The sequence below is a fragment of the Dromiciops gliroides genome, chromosome 1, assembly GCF_019393635.1.
Source record: "Dromiciops gliroides isolate mDroGli1 chromosome 1, mDroGli1.pri, whole genome shotgun sequence".
In the NCBI taxonomy this organism is placed as follows: Eukaryota; Metazoa; Chordata; class Mammalia; order Microbiotheria; family Microbiotheriidae; genus Dromiciops; species Dromiciops gliroides.
In genome coordinates this window covers 147,790,127-147,810,671 of record NC_057861.1, presented here as the reverse complement: position 1 = coordinate 147,810,671, position 20,545 = coordinate 147,790,127, and the positions used below count along the sequence as shown (strand labels likewise).

Below are 20,545 nucleotides of genomic sequence, written 5' to 3'. Positions count from 1 at the left end.
CCCCAGCAAGCATCTTTGTTACCACATAACCAGTGAGTGGTCATCCCAGTGTCTGCTTGAATATCTCCATTGAAGGAGGAACTGTATGATATTACAACACCTTTTCCATCTTTCACATAGATGGCCAGCATTGTAGTTCAGACCCTCATGACCTCTTGTCGAGAGTATGTTGTACCTATCCTAATTCAATTGCCTCTTTTTTTTTTTTTGGTGAGGCAATTGGGGTTAAGTGACTTGCCCAGGGTCACACAGCTAGTAAGTGTTAAGTGTCTGAGGCTGGATTTGAATTCAGGTTCTCCTGACTCCAGGGCCGGTGCTCTATTCACTGCACCACCTAGCTATCCCTCAATTGCCTCTTGCTCTTCTCTCACCTCTCCAATCTATCTTTCACATAGCTGCCAAAATGTTCTTCCTAAAACACAGGTCTTTCCCCCTCTCTCTTGTATTGACTGTCCCCTGTTCTGGAATGTGTTCTCTTGTTATCTCAGCCTCTTGCAATTCTTAGTTTCTTTCAAAGCCCAACTGAAGTGTCATCTTGTACAATGAAACTTTTCCTGCTACCCCTGGGGCATTAGTACTAGTCTTTCCTCCCATCCAATTTTACTTTGTATATATTTTGTATATATTAATGTACGTATTTTTTATTCTTAAGTTTCTTGAGAACAGGGCCTGTTTAACATTACTTTCATATTTCCACAGTAGGTGCTTGCTCTATTGCATTTAGCATCAAAATCAAACTCCTCCACTTGTCATTTGAAAGTCTTTAATAATCTTACTGCACCTTTCTTTTTAAGCGTATTTCATATCACTTATTCATGTACTCTTATGAAAGATATACAAAGACAAAAATGAAACCACTTTTGCCTTTAAGAAATTTAATATTTTTTGAGGGGATATAACATTTACACAGGCAGTCAACACAAATTATTTACAAAGTAATTTCAGGAATGTTGCTAGAGTAATGGGGGGGGGGGTGTTGGGGAAGTTAGGAAAGGCCTGTCTGTGTGGCTTCTGAGCTGTGCTGCTCTTTTTCCCATCCAAGCCAGTCTGCTTGATGTTCTCCCAAACCCAATGTTCTATTTTCCATTTCTTTGCCTTTGCACAGACTGTCTTATCTCCTAATACCTTTTCCACCTTCATCTCTAAATTCCTTTAAGGTTCTTATGTTCTGTCTCTCACAAGAAACATTTCCTAATCCCAAGTTTTGTTTTGTTTTGTTTTGCAGATCAAAGCATAATATTGGTACTTTATTTTTTTTTCCCTTTTGGTTTATTTCTTCTTTCACAACACAACTAATACAGAAATATGTTTCACATGATTGCACATATGTAACCTATATCAAATTGTTTACCATTTTAGGGAGAAAGGATGTGAAGAGGGAGGGGACAGAGTAAATCTAGAACTCAATTTTTTAAACATGAATGTTAAAAATTGTTTTTACATGTAATTGAAAAAAATACATTTTTAAAAGAAATAATTTCTTAATAAAAAGTAAATTTCCTGATCTACTTATTTCATCAGAGTCCTTTTAAATTCTCCCCACAGACAATTTAAATAACAATGCAAAAAGATCTTTCATGTATAATGCTCATATCGATATAAAATTGCCATTCAAAACTTGAAGACACGAACCTTTTCCAAATTATTTCAGTGCTGATGGACAACTCTACAAGGGCAAATCAACTGATCATAGTCATAACCGATGATGAATACTGTTTTAGAACCTGTTTTCACAATTAAAATGTGATGATACTTATGCAACAATTGGATGAAAGGTCCTTTGGAAGCTCCTAATATATTTTTAATTATGCTGTTAACATCAAATTGTTACCAAGATGTTTTATGCTTTTATTTCAATAAGTTAAGGTTCAAAGGGAAAATGAGAAAAAATGTATTACCAAATGATTAACTAAAAAACAAAAAAAAAAACAAAAAAAAATGGCACCTCACTGCTTGGAAAATGTTTAACAAAGTTGGGGCATATTTCCACCAGATATAATCATTTCTGGTGTTAAGGATGCCTAATAATGTTGATCAATAATGTTGGGGACTTAAAAGAAGTCTTGTCAATTTATAGATTCATATGGTTCTTGTCTTCCTTTTTGCTACTAGATTTTTCAGGAAAAATTCACCTGCTTTATATGAAGAGCGTACTAGTGGTCCACTGGCAGTATAATGAAATCCAAGTTCATTTCCTATTTTTTCCCAGTACTTGAACTTTTCAGGAGTAACATACTCTTTACCTTAAGGTGACGCTTTGTTGGTTGCATATATTGTCCTAAAGTCAAACAGTCCACATCTGCCTCGCGTAGAGCTTTCATTGTTGAATGTACTTGCTCATCAGTCTCTCCTAAGCCCAACATTATGGATGTTTTGGAAATGACATCTGGCTGAACCTTCTTGGCATGTTTTAGTACTTGCAGAGATTGGTCAAAATTGGCTCGGGGATCACGTACTTTCCTTTGTAATTCTGGAACAGTTTCCACATTATGGGCATATACATCTAATCCAGAGAGTGCAACTTTCTCAACAGATTTAAGGTCTCCTCGGAAATCAGGGGTCAGGCATTCCACTAATATATTTGAATTCCTATCCTTTAAATGTGAAACTGTCTTTGCAAAGTGTTCAGCTCCCCCATCAGGTAGATCATCTCAATCCACTGATGTTAGCACAACATAATCAAGTCCCCATTCTGCAATTGCTTTTGCTGCATTGTAGGGCTCATTAGGATCCAATGGAGGTGGTTTTCTTGCAGTCTTAACAGAACAAAATATGCAATCTCTTGTACAAGTGTCCCCCATCAACATGATAGTGGCTGTAGCAGTAGCAGTAGCATACTCTCCCCCTCCACAGCACTCCCCGATGTTGGGGCATCGTGCTTCTTCACATACTGTATGGAGATTTAAATTCCGCAAAGTGTTTTTCAATTTATTGTAGTTTTTTCCAATAGGAATCTCTGTTTTTAGCCATGGTGGCAAGCTTAGCCTCTCTCCTTTTTGTCGTTTCAAATTTCCTTTATATTCAGCCCAGGTGTTCTTGTCTGAAAGGTCACCAGATATAAAATCCTGAAGGTCTGGTCCTTTCTGTAGAAACTCTTTCTTTTTGTCTGGCAAAGAACTCAATGTTTTGTACTGACTACACAAATAGTTTCCAAGTACCCGGGACCCAAGGATGCCGGAGACCCTGCCGCAGCGGAGAGACATCCTGTGAAAAGGCTCACGGGCCCGACTGGCCAGCCCCCAGCTCCACTTGGTCTGTCATGCAGAGTGGGAAGTGACGGAGAGCCGGAAGCAACGGAGAGCTGAAAGCATTCTCAACTCAACTCACTTTCCCAATCCCAAGTTTTTAACATTCTTTCCCTCCTTAAATTATCTTGTATTCTAGGTGCTTATTGCTTTAAAATCGGATTTTTCATTTATATTCTAGATCTGGCTCTCACTTTAATTTTATACTGTCTATGGCATATTGTGAACAGTTGGTCACCGACCTGAGAGTCTGAAGACCTGAGTTGTAGTCTCAATTGTGTGACCTTGAGTAATTCCCCTGAGCCTCATGTATAAAACGGATGGAAGAGTTAGACTAGAAAATCCCTACTAATCTCTCTTAAAGATAATTTCATGATGGAACTACCAGAAGGCTGTGTTTATATGTGTTTATAGTTGCTGAAACACAATGGGCTTAAAAAAAATTTAGTAGAATTATTCTTTGAGGTTATGAGTAAATTTAGCTTCATGAAAGTTTACATCTCTTTCTCTTTAGTATGTATTACTATCTCCTGATCTGTTTTCTTCTATGTCCAATCCTTCCTCTTTTTCTCTTCCCTCTAGCCCAGTCATTTCTCTTTGATTCACTATAGTATAGAGCTGAAGTATGTTTTAAATTATTTGTTGTATCTATTGAACAAAGTTTGTTCTCTCTTCTTAATTTGATAATGGAAAGAACCTCAAGTGAATTTCCCCAGAATCACTTGCATTGCTTTTACCTATATGGCCTTTGATTATTATTAATTTTTCCAGGATTTTGTTGGTGATCTTTAGGGAGGAGTAGAGTGGGGAACGGGTTCCAATTTTAAATCTTAGGAATAGAGAAGTTTTAGCAGCCTGGTATCTTTTTTTAGTTCCACTTATTTTTGCACAACAAAATATACGTTTTTAAGAAAGAAGTAATTTCAGTAGCGTAATTCTTTTGTGAATTTTGAAATTGATACAGTGCTATGAATCTATTCTAGGAGGTGATAAATATATTCCTTGAAGATAATATAACTCTCAGTTTACCGGTTCAATTCAGGCAGTCAGTGCTAAGAGAACTTTACCAGAAAGCTCAGCAAGGGTAAGTTTTTAACTTAAAATATGACTTGTATTGTGAAACTTATACTCTGGATAAAAGCAGTTTATTTTGAGCTATTAAAAAACAAACAAACCAGGGGCAGCTAGGTGGCACAGTGGTTAAAGCACTGGCCTTGGATTCAGGAGGACCTGAGTTCAAATCCAGCCTCAGACACTTGACACTTACTAGCTGTGTGACCCTGGGCAAGTCACTTAACCCTCAATGTCCTGCAAAAAAATAAAACAAAACCCAAACCCACTCATTTCATCATATCATATAGAGTATTGGATTTGGGAGAGACCTGATTTCAAATCCCATTTCTAGACGGTGAACAAGCATTTTCATATTTTTGAGTCTCATTTTCCTAATCTGTAAAATGGCAACAATACTTTAAATTTTTTTTCTTTTTTTTAAATCATAAAAGTATTTTATTATTTTCTAGTTACATGTAAAGATAGTTTTCAACATTTGTTTTTATAAAATTTTTGGTTCCAAAATTTTCTCCCTCCCTTTCCTCTCCCCTCTCCCAAGACAGAAAGCATCTGATGTAGGTTGTATATGTATAATAAAGTTAAACATTTCTGCATTAGTCAGCAACAATACTTTTAATATCTGCCTCACACAGTTGGTGTTGGGATCAAATGGAATATTGTTTTAGAACTACTGTATGAACGTCAGTTCTTGTCATTGTAAAACTTCCTATGGTAGAACCCAGGTTTGCTATGAGATGAACAAAGGTGTATCATCTGACTGTTTTTTTGCATCTATATGAATAGGGCATATTTTTGATATATCCCTTCCTCATCTCTCTGTTGCTGGCTCAGGGAAAGCTAGTGTTCACAGAAGGCTTTCATGAGATACTTGGGGGAAAAATGAACTCAGCTGCTAAGGCTTATCACCTCCGTTGCTAGAGTGTTTTGCTTGCTTCTCCTCGCAGCTCTAATTGCTACAGTAAAGAGTTTAGGCTCTTAGCTCCTCTTTGCTCAGCTTCTCTAGACTTCTAACTGACCTCCCTGCCTCTGGCATCTCCCTTCTCTTGTCTGACCTTCAAAACAGTTTCAGTGTCTCAGGCTCCTTTGTGAAGTGCCAGTTACTGAAGCGGGAGGGCTTTCTGAAAAAGGAGTGAGATCAGAGAGCTGCAAGCACAACTGCAGGCAAAGCATGTCCATTACTAAGAGCAATGGGAACTCTGCTGAAGCTGCTCCCAGCTGTTGCTTATTGTTTTCCATAGAGTCAGACTGTTAAAGCCATCACAGGACTGTATGTTGTTGATTACTAGCAGCCTGCTTAATTTAGTAGCACAGGTTTGGAGTTCTATTCTTCTCCTTTCTGATTCGTGATTTTTGTAATTCATTGTAAATCATGATGGGGAGAGACCTTGCCTTCCTCTGCACCACCAGGAATAACGGCTGACCAGTTAAGCAGAGGCATAGCAGTTCTTGGAGTGGGAGGTTCCCTGGGCCACCAGTCTTACTTCCAGCCCAATCCTTAGAGCCATTATCCAGGGTCTAGACAGATAAGCCAGCTTAGCTCAATCAGCTCAGCACCCTGGAGGCAGCAAGTGCCAAGCTAGTCAGACTACCAACACTGCTTGACTGCTGTCTGCCCTCAAATGCTGATAGAGACATCCCAGGGCCCTGAACCCAAGAGGCTGGGGAATAACATTGCTTATAGACCACTGCCCTCAGCCATCATCCTGGGAAATAACCCCTGCTTCTGCAGGGACTACAGCCACAGCTGCTGAAAAACCAGAATGGAAAGTTCTTGCCATCAAAGTTCTTGACACTTTGCACCAATATAGTTCAGCATCAGAAACTGATCGAATTTTATTAGTGGAAATGACATTAAAGAAGATGCGTCTGTTTTGTAGCTGTACCCTAAGGACCATGGGACTTCTCCATCTGACTTGTATCTGAAACCTTCCATATGTAGTATCTCCCTCATGGAAATGAAAACTCCTTGAGAGCACAGACTGACTTGTTTTTCTGTTTGAAATTTCTGTCACAGCACAGTGGTTTGTACATAGTAAATACTTAATAAATATTTTATTTATTAATTCCCTGGGATTTTTTTCTGTAGAGCCCTAGGGCTTTGTCCTTTGTGTATATGGGTTATTGATAGTTATGAGGATGGGATCTCAATCCCTCCATTGGTTAAAAGAGTAAATTACCCAGCCTTCTTGGCACAGAGGGAACTCACATATTTTATTTTCAGGCTCCCGGAATTGATTTTCTCACTCATGAGATTGGGCTGAGGCTTTCCCTGTTATTACCATAAAGAGTAGGTAAAGCTCTAGCAAAGGACACTGGGGGGGGGGGGGGGGGGGGCTAGATGGCGCAGTGGATAGAGCACCAGCCCTGGAGTCAGGAGTACCTGAGTTCAAATCCAGCCTCAGACACTTAACACTTACTAGCTGTGTGACCTTGGGCAAGTCACTTAACCCTAATTGCCTCACAAAAACAAACAAACAAAACAAAACAAAACAAAACAAAATAGATGAGGGGGCAGCTAGGTGGCGCAGTGTATAAAGCACCGGCCCTGGATTCAGGAGTACTTGAGTTCAAATCTGGCCTCAGACACTTGATACTTACTAGCTGTGTGACCCTGGGCAAGTCACTTAACCCCCATTGCCCCGCAAAAACAAAACAACAAAAAAAAGTTTGATAAAAAAAAAATGAGTAATATTTTTGGTTTTGTGATAAATTTTTCTATTCGTAAGTATGTAGTTTTAGGGGGCAGCTAGGTGGCACAGTGGATAAAGCACCAGCCCTGGATTCAGGAGGACCTGAGTTCAAATCTGGCCTCAAACACTTGGCACTTACTATTTGTGTGATCCTGGGCAAGTCACTTACCCCTCATTGCCCTGCCCCCCCCAAAAAAAAACCCCATCAAAAAATAAGTATGTAGTTTTAGAGTTTTCATTTTGTATTTTGCAGAAATGAAGCTTTAGATGAAATCTGTTTTAAAGTTTCTGCCTGTAACACAGTACGTGATATACTTGAGGGTAGAACAATTAGTGTTCAGTTTAACCAGCTATTTCTTCAACCTAACAAAGAGAAAATAGACTTCCTTCTTGAGGTAAGATATTTTTTCTGTTGAATTGTACTTTTCTGCTGCGGCCAATGATACCACTTTCAATGAGTGTCCCATTTTGAATCATCTAAACATCACAATATGTGCGAGATAACAGCATAACAGCAATAAGTATCAAATAACCTGTGAGAGGCATGGCAGTGATGAAGTTGAACTTTTAAACTTTCTTTAGTCTAAATTTTCCATTTTTATAATTTAAAACTTATGTCCAACTTTTAAGAGTTTGGCAATAAATTTTCTCATTTTTGTTCATTTGCACATCTACATATAATTGTTTTATATTGCCAAGTAGTATTTAAATCATATTATTTTCTCCAGATTGTTCCTAGAACTATATAAAAGCATATGTAGGGGCAGCTAGGTGGCACAGTAGCTAGAGCACCGGCCCTGGATTCAGGAGGACCTGAGTTCAAATCCGGCCTCGGACACTTAACAATTACTAGCTGTGTGACCCTGGGCAAGTCACTTAACCCCAGTTGCCTCACACACACAAAAAAGCATATGTACACATACGAATTGTGGAAGTTTATTTTTTATTTTCACAGGAAACTGCAGTACAGAGTAATCAGTGGCATCTAATGCTTTTCAAAGAAACTTAAAATTTGTACGTGTGTATTATTATCTTATTATCCACAGAGGTGTACAGTAAAATGTTTAAATATTAGTTTATGGTTCCTACAGTAAAATACTGAGATATTTGATGTTAATTTTATAGTCATCTTGAAAGTTAGAAAATTATCATTTAGAACTCTTAATGTCTCACATGTAGAGAAAAGGTTGAGGGCCTTGTTCATTTTCGTACCATAGCATAACCCTGAGTTGTTGTGATTGTGAAAGACCAATAACAAGTATTTTGTTAAAGCTTTTGCTTTGTTCCAGGCACTATGGTGGGCTCTGGGGGTCTAGTAAAGGGGAAGAGAAAGGAATAAGCTTTTATTAAGTTACTATTTTGTGCCCAGGCACTATGCTAAACACTGTGTTTTCCATCATTTGATGCAAAGTAAATTAATATCAAGTAGATGAGATATTTGTATAAGTTGGTTATCATATTCCTTTCCCAATTGGGAAATCTACATGGAAAAATAAACCAAGATTACATTATTTAATTAATAGTTTGAGCACAAAACAAATTGGATACTTTATTTTTTTCAAATTGGATACTTGTAATGAATATTTTCAGTAAACCCTCATTGTCATTCTTCTCCACCAAATGGATATTGCTGCCCAAGAGAACTGTTTATATTAGTTGGTCAGTTCTGTAAACATAGCTTTCATTCTGATCTGGCAGTAGCTGTGGTGCAGCAGGCTAAGTAATTGCTATCTCCTGAAACATTAAGATAACTGTGTGCTGTGCATTCTGAACAAATTATTTTCTGCATATATATGCCTCCCTTTGTTGAAAATAGAATTAATTTTTGTTTTAATAATTAGATTATGAAACTTTTGTTACTGTTTCACCTATATAACTTGTCTGCACTGCAGCTTTCTATAGGATAGTAGTTGAAGGGACAAGTGACTTTTAACATTATACAGTTATCCCTTCTTCATTGCAACTTTCCCCATCATGGGTTTGATATATCAAGAATCAGCATAAGTAATTAAGTGGGAATCTTTTGGGAGTTTTGGGGAAGCTGCAGACACATAAAAGCCAGCAGACAACAGAAAATGTTTAGAAACTCAAAAAGGCATAAAATATATCTATAATATTGTATAATATCAACATTTTTTCAATTTTCATAGGATTTCTATTTTATCTTTTAATACCATAAATATACCCAAATTTTATAATAAGGTACTAAAAATTCAGTCTTCTCTGGTATGAAGGGAAGGCCAAAAAATTGTACGTACATTTTCCAGATCTCGGGTACTGAGTCCCTAACCCCTTTGATATGGAAGGGATAACTATAGAGTTTTTGTTTCAACTATAGCCATTCAAATTCCTAGGTATGTTCAAAGTCAATAAACTTGGATCAAGCTTCAGATACTTTGAAAGGAAACATGGCTGCTTTTCTAAAGTAAGTACTTGATTTCATAATTTTTGACTTCTAATATAGTAAGCAGTATATAAATTCTTGTTAAACTGAATTGCTTTACTTAGTATTTTAAAAGAGCAGGTATACATTAGATTGTCTTTATTTTTTAGCACATTTCTATTGACTTTTTGCTCTGACATTGCTTAAATATTACCCCATATTCCACTCCTCATCCCAGAGAGCCATCCCTATACAGAATTCTTTTCTAAAAAAAGAGGAAGGGGCAGCTAGGTGGCACAGTGGATAAAATACCAGTCCTGGATTCAGGAGGACTTGAGTTCAAATCCGGATTCAGACACTTGACACTTACTAGCAGTGTGACCCTGGGCAAGTCACCTAATCCCAATTGCCCCACCCCCAAAAAATAAAAAAGAAGATGAAGAGAAAAAAATATACAGCAAAACTAATTAATATGTTGAAAAAAATCTGACATCATATGCAATATTCCACACCTCTCTTCTCCCCATCTTTGCAGAGGATTGGGGGGAGTTGTTTTTTCTTATATCTGCTTTTTGGGGTAGAGCTTATTCTTTATACTTTAGCACCATTTATTTTATTTCTATTTATTTATTTATTTATTTATTTTGGCATGGCAATGGGGGTTAAGTGACTTGCCCAGGGTCACAAAGCTAGTAAGTGTGAAGTGTCTGAGGCCGAATTTGAACTCAGGTATTCCTGAATCCAGGGCTGGTGCTTTATCCACTGTACCACCTAGCTGCCCCCTAGCACCATTTATTTTCAATAGTTTTTTGGGTTTTCTATTTACATTGTGGTTGCCATTATGACTGTTGTTTTCTTGGATCTGTTTATTTCACTTTGTATCACTTCAGGGAAGTCTTTACAGGCTTCTCTGTATTAATCAGTCATTTCTTACAGCATAGATTGCATTACTTTCATGTACCATAATTTTTTTTTAAGTTATAGTAGGCTGTTTTGTAACTTGTATATTTGTTTTATTTTTGATAACTAATTTCTAATATTACCTGGATGTTTTTTCTTCAATATTTTAATTAATTAATGTGTGAAATTTTCACTTGCCTTTACTTTTTCTTACTTCATTTGCATTGTTACCAGCCCAATAACCAATAATAACAGTATTAGAATCTGTGCATCAATGCAAAAGAATTGCTTTTCTTATCTGTTAGCTTTTATATTGCACAATCTAAATTAAGAAAAATTAGGAAACCTTGCCTCAATAATGACAGAGTTCTCAAAATCAGAATTGGCAACAAAATGTTTTGACAAATTTAAATTGTTCACATTTTTATTTCACAATATTTCTTGCTGATCTAGAAATCTCTGTTTGGGATTGGACGATCTTCAGTTTGTCTTTATGATTTCTTCTCATGAACTCTTCATTACATTATTGAAAGATGATGAACAGAAGCTACTTATAGAACAGATGAGGAAAAGATCACCTCGAGTAAATCTGTGCACCAAACCTGTAACTTCATTTTATGATATCCCAGGTCAGCTTTATAATCTTACTGCTAAATATTCAAGTTTTTTCCCCTTTACAGTTCAAATTTACATTGGAAAATAATGTGAGGTTCTTTTATTTCATTTTATTTATACAAACCATGTGCATATTAGATTTTTTTATTTTGTTTTTTGAGGGGCAATGGGGGTTAAGTGACTTGCCCAGGGTCACACAGCTAGTACGTGTCAAGTGTCTGAGGCCAGATTTGAACTCAGGTACTCCTGAATCCAGGGCCAGTGCTTTATCCACTGCGCCACCTAGCCGCCCCCTTAGATTTTAATAGTACCCTTTTTTGGTCCATAAATAGTCATTTTGGGGCACTACAGTGATAGGAAGTCTTTTGCATGGAAATTCGTGGACTGAATGGCCTTGTTGCTTTAATGCTACCATTTACTGAGTAGATAGACTGGTAGGACCAGTTAAAGCAAGAATGCTGGATTTTTCTCTGCCTCTTTAAAGGTTCCCTCTCTGTTCTTTTGCTAGTACTTCATTATCCCAAACACATACTGTCAGGGCTTCCTTGTCACCTCATTTCTATTTAGCTTATGTATCTAGGCAGTGTTCATTACCTTGCTTACAACTACCATCTTTTTTGTTTGTTTGTTTGTTTTTGTTTTTGTTTTTTTTTGCAGGGCAACGGGGGTTAAGCGACCTGCCCAGGGTCACACAGCTAGCAAGTGTCTGAGGCCGGACCTGAACTCAGGTACTCCCGAATCCAGGGCCGGTGCTTTATCCACTGCGCCACCCAGCTGCCCCCACAACTACCATCTTTTATGCAAATGACTGTATCTCCTTTCTTCTGAACTCTAGACATATATTAAAACACTTAACCCTGGATGCTCTACAAAAATCATTTAATGGGGGCAGCTAGGTGGCGCAGTGGATAGAGCACTGGCTCTGGATTCAGGAGTACTTGAGTTCAAATCTGGCCTCAGACACTTAACACTTACTAGCTGTGTGATCCTAGCTGTGCAAGTCACTTAACCCCAGTTGCTTCACCAAAAAAAAAAAAAAAAGTCATTTAATCTAATGTAGGAGTTGGCAAACTCCTGCCCAGTTTTGTACCCCATCAGCTGGACATGGTTTTTACATTTTTAAATAAAGTTTTTGGTTTTTTTTTAGTGAGGCAGTTGGGGTTAAGTGACTTGCCCAGGGTCATACAGCTAGTAAGTGCCAAGTGTCTGAGGCCAGATTTGAACTCAGGTACTCCTGACTCCAAGGTTGGTGCTCTATCCACTGCGCCACCTGGCTGCCCCTTAAATAAAGTTTTACTGTTGAGACAACAAATTGAATGTAGAAACAGATATGAGAATCTAGTTGTCTTCTAGACATTAAAATAGATATGAAAGAGATTTTTGAAAAATTATTTGTGTTATATGTAATGGGTTTATTATTATTTTTAAATGAAATGATAAAGATTTAAAAAAGTTATCCATTTTAATTTCTAATATGGTAAATATAAATAGATATAGATGGAAAAGTAGGCACGTGGATTAATAATTACTAGATTAATAATTACTGATATTCTCTTGGTAATAAAGTCTAAAGACTTTTCTCCAGCCTTTGGCAGCCTTCCCTCTTTGCATACTTTGAGAATCCACTTTCTCATTTAAGACTATAATGTGATGATGAAGAGATCTAATTTATGATGAATAGAATTAGTTGTAAAAGTTTTCTGTCCAGTTTCCTCCTTAAATGTCTTTAAGGGAACTTTGCTTAGTTAGATCTCTTATCAAGCTTTATGTAAAGTTTGTCTTTCCTTTACTTCTCACTGTATTATGAGAAAATACCAATTGTATTCTGTCATCCCTAGTTGTGACATGAATTTATATAATACATTCACTAATCTTTTTCTGCTGTTTATCTTTACCTAGCAAGATCAGTGATTCTAGGATCTTTTGGTTTTGCGATGGTGATTGATTTACACTGGGTGAACTCCTTTAGGAAATGCCAATGACCAAGAAAGATTCTTGTTTATATAGGTCAGATTAGAGTCACCTCAATTGTGTTCAGTATATTCTCATTTTTGTTCTGGTTTAATCTTAATTTTGATCTTTTCTGTGATAGGTCTAATTATATAGAGAACCTTGATTTGGTGATAATTTTCACATTAATAACCAGACTTCTCTATTATATTATATTATATTATATTATATTATATTATATTATATTATATTATATTATATTATATTGGTATTGTAAAGGGCTAAAATTCTAGCTACTCTGTCTAAAATATCTAACGAGTGGTTGCCAATAAATTAGAAGCTTTAGCAAGAGTTTAGACTTTTAAGCATTTATTAAGGAGAATAAGAAATTGGTGAAGAGAGAGAGAGAAAGGCCTAGATTCATCTATCTATCAAAGGGAGAGTGCATTTTAGCTCCACTCTCCATGAGAGTCCTCACGAAAGAGCATGAGCCACACCTCCTTCATCCCACAAGCCTCCTGTGAAACTGGCAACATCCCATCCACTCGCACACACATTTCCAAGCTAATTGGTTGGTAGCCTTGATGGACAGTACCCATGAGCAAATGTCACTTCCTGACGCCAAGGAAAGCCACATGGCTTGCCCTCAGACACCTTATGGCGGAGCTTTCCTACAGTAACTCTCCAGCAGGTGGCATCATTCCAGTCATTACAGTATGAACCTTCTGTGTAGTCTACAAGCCTTGGGCCTCTCATTTGCTAAATGCTAGCCTGTATTTTCTAGCATATTTTTTCATATTCTTCTCTTTTTCCTGCTTTGTATTGTAGTCATCAAGTACTGAAGTTTATGTTGATTTAATTTGGAGAATTTTGTTAAATTCTTGATAGAATTTCTCTACCTCATCCTGTGCAACAGATGTTGATTTATAAGGTGCTGTTATTTTTATCCTTATCACAAGTGCTACAATTTGAAATAACCACATGTCCCATGAAATGATGCTTCTTGTTGCCTTTGGATGTATGATCCACCATCTCTTTTATTTACCTTTCTTATGGAATACCTATGAGCCTAGCTTTCATTTAACTGCACCTTCCATTTGTCTTTGGGTTCCATTGGAATGTCAAGATTAACGATTTAGTTCTCCTAGAAGTATGTATGTTTCACTTGATCATTAAAAAATGGTATTGTGGGGGGCAGCTAGGTGGCGCAGTGGATAAAGCACCGGCCTTGGATTCAGGAGTACCTGAGTTCAAATCCAGCCTCAGACACTTGACAGTTAGTTACTAGCTGTGTGACCCTGGGCAAGTCACTTAACCCTCATTGCCCCTCGGGGGGAAAAAAAATTATTGTGCCTTTAGAGTGCCAACACCTAAGTTAGTGTTTGTAGACGCTAAAAAAAAGGCTTTTCACCCCATCTGATCTTTTTTATGTCGCTCTGCTTCCATCACTGCAAAAGCATATTGTATTTTTTTTTTTGTTTCTAGGGTTATGACAAAAAAATTACTCTCCATGGGGCCAGCCTGCTGGTGTTCATTCTCTCTACACTTAGCCAAGCTAGTTCTCAGAAAGTAGTCTTTTTACATGGAATGTACTTAAAAGGTATAAGCCTTTCCAGTATGATACAACCTGTTAGAATTTACACTCCACTGGAATACCCTTCAAAAAACCCATTGACATGGGGCAGCTAGGTGGCGCAGTGGATAGAGCACCAGCCCTGGTGTCTGGAGTACCTGAATTCAAATCTGGCCTCAGACACTTAACACTTAACTAGCTGTGTGACCCTGGGCAAGTCACTTAACCCCAATGGCCTCACTAAAAAACAACAACAACAACAACAAAAAAACCCATTGACATACCAAATGGAGGCACTGGGGTGTGAGACTGTACTCTCCCTGGGGTGTAGTTTTAGCTGATAACACCTAATATGCTGCATTCATTTAATGTTATTCATTCATTTAATGACTTGGTTTAAATTGAATATTTTTAGTGCAGGTGAAATTGTTAACTACTTTGATGGTAAGATTAGATAACATTCTTATTCAAACTATAGAATTATTTTTCCATACTAACAGTTCAGAAATCAGGATTATAAACAAATTTTTTCCAAATGTCATCCTTGTCATATTTAGTCAGATATCTTCCTAGATGAGATTGTTGCATGGCCCATTGGATAGGACCAGCCTTGAATCAGGAGGATCTGTGTTCAAGTACTGTCTCTGACTGCCACTACTATGCAGAGAAAGCTTTTCACTTCTCAGTACTGCAGGCCATTTTGAGACTGCAGTCTGCATTTGTAGAGGAAATTCCTCATTGGGAGCTCCCTTTGACAAATCACAGGTCTACTTTAAAAAAAACCAGAACCACTAAACTAACAAAAAATGTGTTAAGTGAATAGTCAGCTATAAGTCCTTTGTTCCTTTAGCTTCAGCAAGTGTCAACATTGGGCAGTTGGAACATCAGCTTATATTATCAGTGGATCCTTGGAGAATTCGCCAGATTTTAATTGAACTACATGGCATGACTTCAGAACGACAGTTTTGGACAGTATCTAGTAAGGTAAGGAATTTACCTTAGGAATGGGTAGGAAAGTGCTGTTTTGCTTTATTTAAGACACTAAGCATTCTTCAGAAACATTTGGTTTTGAGATTCTTGCCTTTGTACATATTCTTAAGGCGGTCTACTTTTAAAAAACCAAAAAAACCCAGAGCTCCCTAAAGTATATATTTAAATATATATCTGCCAGCATTTCTCTTTACACACTCCAGGTTATCAGTGAAGTGTTTCTTATGAAGGGCTATGTAAAAAGGGCTTCAATGTAAAAACCTGGAAGAAGAAAGATTTGAAGAGGCAGAATGAAATCTTAGCCTGGTTCAGGAAGTTGGGAGGAAAGAGGGGTACAAAGGTCATCATCTATTTAGAACTAAAAGAAGTTCAAGATCCTTCTTGGAGAAGATCCTGTAACAAAATAGCAGATTCTTGTCACCCAAGGAAGGAGAGTATGAATTGATGCTATTAGGTGAGAGCAATCAATAAGAGCAGAGGAAGAGTAGCTGAGTAGTAGTATACAGTATTTAAAAGATATATTAATTTGGGGGCAGCTAGGTGCTACAGTGAATAGAGTACCGGCCCTGAAGTCAGGAGGACCTGAGTTCAAATCCGGCCTCAGACACTTGACACTTACTAGCTGTGTGACCCTGGGCAAGTCACTTAACCCCAATTGCCCCACCCCTCAAAAAATATATATATTCATTTGAACAAATCCAGGAACCAGAGCAGGGGGGGAGTATGGTGGAGAGATTTAAGGAGAATATCAGTGGATTGAGAAATAAGCAATTCTGTCATCTACTTGATTCATCAATTCTGTTTACTATATCTCCAATAGAAATATCTAAGAATACTCAAGACTACCGGGACATAAAGCAAAAATAGATTAGTTTTTTGGAGATTCTTTTGAAAGTTTTCTTATAGGTTCCCTTCATCTTGATAACCTAATCCACTTAACATTTAGAGCCATCAGAAGTGAATTGATTCTTTTAATCAAGTTTATGTTTTACGCAATCATACATGTATAGCCCATATATGATTGTTTGCTGCCTGAGGGAGGGGTAGAGGGGAGGGAAAGAAAGAGGGCTAAAAACTGGAACCCAAAACTATAAATAAAAATGTTTATTATTAAAATATTTTTTTAAATAGTGAATTGAGTTAATTTTGTAGTAATAAATTTGTCATTGGATGTTTTCAAGCAGTAGTTGAATGATCAGTCAATCAATCAATCACCTCTTCGGGATAAAAAAGATATATGGTTTGAGTAGGGGTTAGAATTGATAACCTCCAGGATTGCTTTTAATTCTAAATCTATATCTGAACTATTGGCTCATTATAATGGATATTTTCATTTTGGTTAGAATTAAGCTTTGATAAGCTGTCATTTCTCTTGGAGTTAAGAATTATCTTTATACTAAGCCATATAAATTATAATTTTGTTTATAATTTATAATTTAAAATAATTTAATAATTATTTTTTAAAGCTGTTTAAAATTTTTTTTTCTTTTAGTGGGAAGTGCCAGGTGTTTACAGTAGTGTTATTCTAGGAATTAAAGATGGCTTAACAAGAGATTTGGTTTACATTCTGATGGCAAAGGGCTTACACTGCAGTATTGTTAAGGTGAGTAAAGATATGTGTTGATTATTTTATTGCTAGAATGTGTCATTGATTTTCATATTAAGGCCAGCAGTCAGAAACCAACTTCTAGAGAAATAGCATGTAATTTTAAGTCTTCTAGCCTATTTGACAGTCTGTAACACAGCAGATGGAGAGCCGGCCTTGGAGTCAAGAAGATTCTGTTCAAGACCCATTTTGGCCACATACTGCCTTTGTAAGCATTAGACAAGTTACTTAACCTCTCAGTGTTCCTGAAGACTTTATTTATCTAAGAATTGTTTATACCAATGAAATTACAGGTTCAGGACTCCTGTCAATCTCCATCATTATTCCTGCCCATTAATGTCTAAATTGCCCTATTTGCCTAATCTATTTCTTATATTAGCCTTTCTCTAATCCTGAGATAATACAAGTTAGTAACTTGGTTCTTTCTATGTCCTTTTCAATTCACTAGAGTAAATAACAAATTATTTTTTAAAAGATTTAAAAAATTTATGCATAGCTTCTTAATCCATTGTTTGAATATCTGTAATGTTAAAGTAGTATGAATCACATCCCTATGAAATTCAAAGAAATATAAGGCATCAAGATGGTGTGTAATTTAAGATTCTAAATGTGGATTCTAATCTGTTCTCCCAGTTTTGGGGGGAAACTGACTAAAATCACTGATAAAACGAGTTTAGGTTTTTAAGGGTTTATTGGAAAATAGAAAGAAAAAGATTGAGAAACAGAATTCCAACAGCCTGGCATTCCTATCTTTCCTCAAATTTCCTGTGAAGTCCTCTACCGCCGCCACCACCATCAAGTCAGGAACCCAAAAGCCCAGAGCTCACCGCGCAGGCCCTCATTCCTCCTTCCTGTCTCCTCCCAGGAAATAGGAGGCTCCTCAAGTTGATTGGCTGGTAGCCTTGATAGACAGCACCCATGAGCAAACGTCATTTCCTGACGCCAAGGAAAAGCCACAATGTCTCTGAGGCATTTTCCTCATGGTGGAGCTTTCCCACAGCAAGTCTCCAGTAGGTGGCATCATTCCAATCATTACAGTCCCCCCTTTTATTCCTCAAGAAACAAAATGTTTCCTTGACGGAACAGTAAAAAGAATATAATAACTCTTGCTAACTAATAATATGTGAACAACAATATAGAAAAGGAAGAGAGGAAAGTTTTCTCCAGAGGGGCGATTTTTTTTGTCCTCATGAACCAATGCTTTGACATTAGTCTTGCAAAGGGAGGGCCTCTGCAGAGGGTACATGTTACAGATGATGTATATTATAACAGAAAGGAGATAGTAAAAACTAACAAAACAAAACAGTTCATATAGAGTCTCTGATTTCTCTTGTCTTCTTGAAGTGGTAAGATGTCATCAGGAGGAAGCTGGACTCTGGTTTGGAAAACTGGATTCTGGACTCTGGTCTGGAAAGCTGGATTCTCTTCTTTAACTGTTTGAATTGCTGCATTTTTACTAAACCTTAGCATAGCATTGTCAATGATCAAATTAATAAATTCCATTACAATGGTGATGATCTCTGTGGTGAGTCAGGACACAGACACACACAAAATGTTAATTAATAATCCATGGCAAGGTGCTATAGAAGTTAAGAAAAGGGACAGAATTCCTATATTAAAATGGTTGAAGTTGTCTATTCATTGTAAAACTTGATGTGGAACCTTTAAGAGTAGGCATTATTTGGGCAGGTGAAAAAAGTGAGATCATGCCAATTGTAGTAAAGATCAAGATAGCAGAACATGTTCAGGAAACACAAGAGAGACCTTTTGGGCCAAAATTAGAAGCATTGTACTGAGGAATAGTGGAAGATACAGGTTCATTGGGAGAAGACATTTGGAAGAATTTCACCTTTATTTGGCAAACCACAGAAAACCATTTAAAGTATTTGAGTTAGGGCAAATTAGAGGGTGTATATGTGTGATTTTTTTAATTAACCATTTTTATCTCAAGTTTTGAGTTACATATTCTATCCTTCTTTCACCTCCCCCACCCCCCACATGATAAACAATCAGATATAGGTTATACGTGTGTGTGATTATGTAAAACATTTCCATATTAGTCACTTTGTACAAGAAGACGAATAAAAGGGAAAAAATGAAAGAAAGTGGAGAATAGTATGCTTCAGTATGTATTCAAACAATATCAGTTCTTTCTCTGGAGGCAGATAGGCTTTATCTTCATTATTTTGGGATTGTCTTGAATCATTGTATTGCTGAGACTAGCTAAATCATTCACAGTTCTTCACTGAACAGTATTGCTATTACTGTGTACAACATTTTCCTGGTTCTGTTCACATCACTATACATCAGTTCATGTAAGTCTTTCCAGGTTTTTCTGAAATCATCCTGCTTGTCATTTCTTTTTATTTGTTTATTTCAGTCTTAATAGTATTTTTTCTAGTCACATGTAGAGAGTTTTCAACATTCAGATTTGGAAGATTTTGAGTTCCAGATTTTTCTCCCTTCCCTCCCCAAGATGGCAACCAATCTGATATAGGTTATATATGTACAACCATATTAAACATATTTCCATATTAGTCATGTTGTGAAAGAAGAATCATAACAAAAGGGGAAAACAAAAAGAAAGGAAAAAACCAACAATAAAGTGAAAATAGTATGCTTCAATCTGCATTCAGACTGCATAGTTCTTTTTCTGGATGTGAAGAGCATTTTCCATCATTAGTCTTTTGGAATTGTCTTGGATCATTATATTGCTGAGAAGAGCTAAGTTTGTCACAGTTGATCATTACACAATGTTGCTGTTACTATGTACAATGTTCTGGTTCTGCTTACTTCACTCGACATCAGTTCATGTAAGTCTTTCCAGGTTTTTCCTGAAATCCTCCTGCTCATCATTTCTTATAGCACAGTAGTATTTCATTACATTCATATACCACAAAGTGTTTATTCATGCCCCAATTGATGGGTATCCTCAATTTCCATTTCTTTGCCAGCTGATGGTTCTTAAATATACTTTTCCAGCTTTAGCCTCTTTCCTGACCTCTGGTCTCAAATCTCCAAACACTTATTTGAGATATCTTGTTGAACTATAGATATTTAAATTTAATATGTCCAAAATTGAGCATAGGTTCACTTTCTTCCTAAATTTCCTATTACTACTAAGTGCAGTAATATCCTTCCGGTCTCCCAGACTTTTAACCTAGGAATAATCTGCAGCAACTTATTTTTTCTCAGCCTGACATATCCAGTCGTCAAGTCCTGTCATGTTTGTTTTCATATCTCCCTTCTCTTCTCTGACACTGCCACGATCCTGATACAAACTCTCTTCACCTCATGCTTGGACTACTGCAGTGGCTTACTAGTTTGTCTCCCTGTCTCAAATCTCTCTCCACTCTAATCCATCTTCCATTTAGCTATCATATTGATCTTCCTAAAACCCTTCAGACTATGTCAGACTATATACTGTCCCCTTTCTGCCTTTCCAGTCTTCCTTCACCCTGTTCCCTTAGGATAACATGAAATCCATTGACACTGATTTTTTTTTTTTTGCATTTCAAT

General features: G+C 36.9%; 2 protein-coding genes across 3 annotated transcripts in view; one reads left to right on the top strand and one right to left on the bottom strand.

The window, feature by feature from the left end:
- INTS8 (integrator complex subunit 8) overlaps positions 1 to 20,545 on the top strand; it is a 74,621-nt gene that overhangs the window by 20,164 nt on the left and 33,912 nt on the right. For both annotated transcript variants that reach the window (XM_043978055.1, XM_043978047.1), the window contains exons 9-14: positions 4,229 to 4,329; positions 7,263 to 7,404; positions 9,364 to 9,434; positions 10,746 to 10,921; positions 15,281 to 15,414; positions 16,913 to 17,023. In XM_043978055.1, the coding sequence (XP_043833990.1) occupies positions 4,229 to 4,329; positions 7,263 to 7,404; positions 9,364 to 9,434; positions 10,746 to 10,921; positions 15,281 to 15,414; positions 16,913 to 17,023 (735 nt within the window). The remainder of the gene's footprint in view (positions 1 to 4,228; positions 4,330 to 7,262; positions 7,405 to 9,363; positions 9,435 to 10,745; positions 10,922 to 15,280; positions 15,415 to 16,912; positions 17,024 to 20,545) is intronic.
- LOC122736075 (lipoyl synthase, mitochondrial-like) lies at positions 1,376 to 3,536 on the bottom strand. The gene is given in 2 exon segments (XM_043978086.1): positions 1,376 to 2,240; positions 2,243 to 3,536. Coding segments are annotated over 2 exon segments (1,122 nt in total). The 5' UTR covers positions 3,204 to 3,536; the 3' UTR covers positions 1,376 to 2,079.